At 39.6% G+C, this 1635-nt stretch overlaps 1 protein-coding gene across 1 annotated transcript; it reads right to left on the minus strand.

Annotated features, from left to right (window-relative positions):
• On the minus strand, nt 1–961 carry LOC130748893 (agamous-like MADS-box protein AGL62). Its single transcript, XM_057602146.1, has one exon. The coding sequence runs from the start codon at nt 899–901 to the stop codon at nt 161–163; it is 741 nt and encodes a 246-aa protein (XP_057458129.1). The 5' UTR covers nt 902–961; the 3' UTR covers nt 1–160.
• Between the last annotated feature and the right edge of the window lie 674 nt (nt 962–1635).

Raw genomic sequence — 1635 nt, forward strand, 5'->3', positions numbered from 1 at the left:
TTCAAAAACATGAAGCAGTAATTAAAATTCAAACCCTAAGCAAGACTAACTATATCCCATACATGAAACTAGTTAAGTCTGTGTGCTATGAAAATTGAAAACAACGCTGAAATTTAAAACAGATAGGGCATCATCTCATCATCATCACGGGATGATTGTATTAGTAGAACCCTGGGGGTGGTCCTCCATATCCTCCATTGTTATTAAAGCCACCTAAAAAGTGATTAGCCTGCATCATGGGTGCCTGAAAATACAGTGGTGGAAACACTTGAGGAGGTGGTGGTGGTGGGTGGTGGAGAGGGATCATTGAATTTGAGGGTCCACCAGAAAAAAATTGATTGATTGGTGGGTTGGTAGCGACAGCACTACCAACGTTTGCATCCTCAATGAAAAGCTCATCACAATAAGAAGTGACCTTCTTCTTGAGCTCAACCAGAGCAACCCTGTACTTCTCAAGCATAGACTTGTCCATGCTTTCAATCAGACAAGCCCACCAGAACTGAGATTGCATCGCTTTTAGCCGACAATTCAGCTCCTCCTTGCGCTTCATATCAGCGTCAAGCTGGTTGTTGATCTGAGACAGATATTTGTTCAGCTCACGCACGTTGGCGTTTCGCTGAGCCTCGATGTAGTGCATGGTGACGGTTGGTTGAGTCGGGCCACGCGAGAGGTAGCGCTCAATGATGGCCTCCACACTGGGATTGCCGAATGAGAAGACTTTCTGGCCAGGGGAGAAGACGATGAGAGCTATCTCTACGCCGCAGAGGGTGCAAAGCTCGCTGGCTTTCTTGAATAGCCCACCGCGGCGCTTTGAGAAAGTGACCTGCAAGTTGCTATCATTCTCCATTTTCTTCATTTCAATCTTTTGACGGCCACGACCTTTCCTTCCAGAGGTTGACATGGCTGCAGAGGAATGAAGTGGAGATAAATGGAGGGTTAAGAGTTTAGAGTATGAGATGTAGGCACATTCTTCTATGGCGTGTGAAGGGATAATTTTATAGGCATTTTTTTATGCACAGTTGTTCATTGCATTGAAATGTTTCTTGATTGAGAGATTTGCATATTCCCTCTACATGGCTCATATGGTAGGAAATATATTTTTAATTAATGGTGCTCTAGGGGCAGCTGTTCATACTTTATCTTTGCTTACTCAGTAGTGTTGGGATAAAATTTCAAAATTAGTTGTAAATACTATTATGCCACCTATACCAAGAATTTTATAACAAATAAGCGATTCCAAACATTTGTTAAAAAAGTTAAAATTAAATTTACAGCTTATTCTTGTTCATTTGTTCCTAGCCTATGACCAGTAAAAAATCCTACCATCTTAAGATTCGAGTGCACAATGAGAATTACTATTTGATGCATCCATTAAGTCATCATGCACTGTGCGTTAAACAGCTATTTTACACTATTAGTGTGATTTATTATCAAAATTACCAAATTAGTCAATTTTTTAAGAAACTTACGAATTTAGGGTTTTTTTATAAGCACTTACGAATTTAGGGTAAGTCGTATATAGAGATTATGACTTGAAGGGATTCAAGATATAAGATACAAATTTGTTTTATTATATGCTCGACGCGTGATATATTATTTTAAGGAAATCATAAATGCCATTTTGCGACTTCAACT

This window comes from Lotus japonicus, chromosome 3 (genome assembly GCF_012489685.1).
Source record: "Lotus japonicus ecotype B-129 chromosome 3, LjGifu_v1.2".
NCBI lineage: Eukaryota > Viridiplantae > Streptophyta > Magnoliopsida > Fabales > Fabaceae > Lotus > Lotus japonicus.